We start from the raw sequence: 1,929 nt of genomic DNA, 5'->3' as shown, positions 1-1,929 counted from the left end.
TAGAGCAGCTGATGTTTGACCAGAGGAAGCACAAGATGCCAGCCAGCCCTCAGGCCCGCAGTCGTTCTCCAACCCCAGGGCCATTGACTGCTTCGGTCACCTGCAGGCTTTGGTGTGGGGTTGGGGATGCGCTTTGGTGCGGTTTCCGCTCCCAGCCTTGCCTCTCCACGCGCGTGGGCCTGGTGCGAGGAGGGGACCCGGGGACAAGGGTCTTCTAGGAGTCCAGGCTTGCTAGGCCCTCGCCCGCCACCCCTCATTGCAAATGAAGAGTCAGATTCCTTTTATTGACTGACTTTCTGACTCCCCATCAGCTTCCAAAATGATGCTGAGTCCAGACCAAGCCGCCGACTCAGATCATCCCAGCTCGACGCACTCAGACCCCGAGTCTCTGGGCGGCGCAGACGCCAAGGTGCTGGGCAGCGTGTCGGACCTGGAGCCGGTAGAAGAAGCCGACGGCGACAACAAGGGCGGCAGCCGGGCCGCGCTCTATCCGCACCCGCAGCAGCTGAGCCGCGAGGAGAAGCGCCGGCGCCGGCGGGCCACTGCCAAGTACCGCTCGGCCCACGCCACCCGCGAGCGCATCCGCGTGGAAGCCTTCAACCTGGCCTTCGCCGAGCTCCGCAAACTGCTGCCCACGCTGCCCCCGGACAAGAAGCTCTCCAAGATCGAGATCCTGCGCCTGGCCATCTGCTACATCTCCTATCTCAACCATGTCCTGGACGTGTAGGGCGGGGGACGCCGCGGGACGCCTCCGGTCTAGGCGTCTGGTCAGCCAAAGGCGACACACCCGGATTGTCAGGCCTGAGGGTCGCCCAGAGACACCTGAACGCGGGGGGAAAAGCTTGCAGTCCGTTCTCTTTGGTCAACAAGGCAGCAGGGGAATGTTTTCGAGCCTGGGAGGTGGGGTTGGACAGAAAGACCTGGGGCTTGCAAGGGTATTTTCCTGGCTGGAAGAATCTTCTGGAGGCACCTAGGGTGAGTTGCTCCGGGGCCTCCCCTCGGTGTACTAGGATTTATCTCCTTAAGGGTGGTTGAGGTAACCCACCAGAAGCTGAGTTCCCCTGTATGTATATCCCATAAATCTTCATGTTTTCAAAGAATGAGGACAGAAGCTCAACCCAAGCTAATAGCTTTGGACTATGACTATCCGGGATTTTTCTAATTGAGAAAACACCAAATCTTGGGGAGAAAAAAAGATGAAAATATTTTCCACATAGAGGTTAAGACACAGAAAGATGTCCGGGCAAACTTTTTGTTAGCTTGTCGAAATGAAAAATCACATTCGAATACAAATAAGATCCAGAATATTTGGTGAGGTTAAAAATGATAAATTCAAAATAGACAGACACACTGTGGGAGAATTTGAGCTTGGTGAGACTTTAACCCCAAGACAGAACACTAAAGTAGATAGAAAAAATCATATTTAAATGGAAAATGTAACATCTGATTGCTTTTTCGGGCAAAGTGCCCCTTTAAATATCCAAAAACACCCCATCTATTTGTGACCTTAACATGTGGACCCATAGATGCTGTTAGAAGAAAGACAACCTATTTTTATTTATGTTAGAAGGAGTAGAGTATTTTTTTCAAGACATTTATTTTTCAGAGTGGTGATAATTTTACTTTGGATACTCCGTGCCAATTTATTTATAGTCAAGTGTTTACACTTTTTCCCGTGAAATAATTGCGTCTAACTTTTTATGTGTTTGTTGAGATTATCTTGTGGTCTTTCCTCTTTTTTTTTCTGATTATATTGCACTTGTATAAGAGAGTTCCCACTTTCCCCTGTTTCTAAGCATATTTTATATATTAAGAAGTTGGTTGTTTCTTTGTGAGATCAGCAACACTAGCCCTTCACTACTATAGTTTTATAAAAAGTTAAGTGTTGTTATTCTTGCCTGTAGTTTTGTCTGAAAAGTACTTTACAAA

The 1,929-nt window shown here is 49.1% G+C and overlaps 1 protein-coding gene across 1 annotated transcript; it reads left to right on the top strand.

Annotated features, from left to right (window-relative positions):
* Positions 1–319: 319 nt before the first annotated feature.
* On the top strand, positions 320–727 carry LOC113833176 (helix-loop-helix protein 2). The gene has a single exon (XM_035450556.1). It carries the CDS (start codon positions 320–322, stop codon positions 725–727), a length of 408 nt encoding a protein of 135 aa, XP_035306447.1.
* The last annotated feature ends 1,202 nt before the right edge of the window (positions 728–1,929 follow it).

Source organism: Cricetulus griseus, assembly GCF_003668045.3.
Source record: "Cricetulus griseus strain 17A/GY chromosome 1 unlocalized genomic scaffold, alternate assembly CriGri-PICRH-1.0 chr1_0, whole genome shotgun sequence".
NCBI classification, from domain to species: Eukaryota; Metazoa; Chordata; class Mammalia; order Rodentia; family Cricetidae; genus Cricetulus; species Cricetulus griseus.
This window is presented reverse-complemented; position numbering and strand designations above follow the sequence as displayed.

Excerpts from the sequence above, each read along its gene's own strand:
- LOC113833176 (XM_035450556.1), top strand. The coding sequence starts at position 320 with ATGATGCTGAGTCCAGACCAAGCCGCCGACTCAGATCATCCCAGCTCG.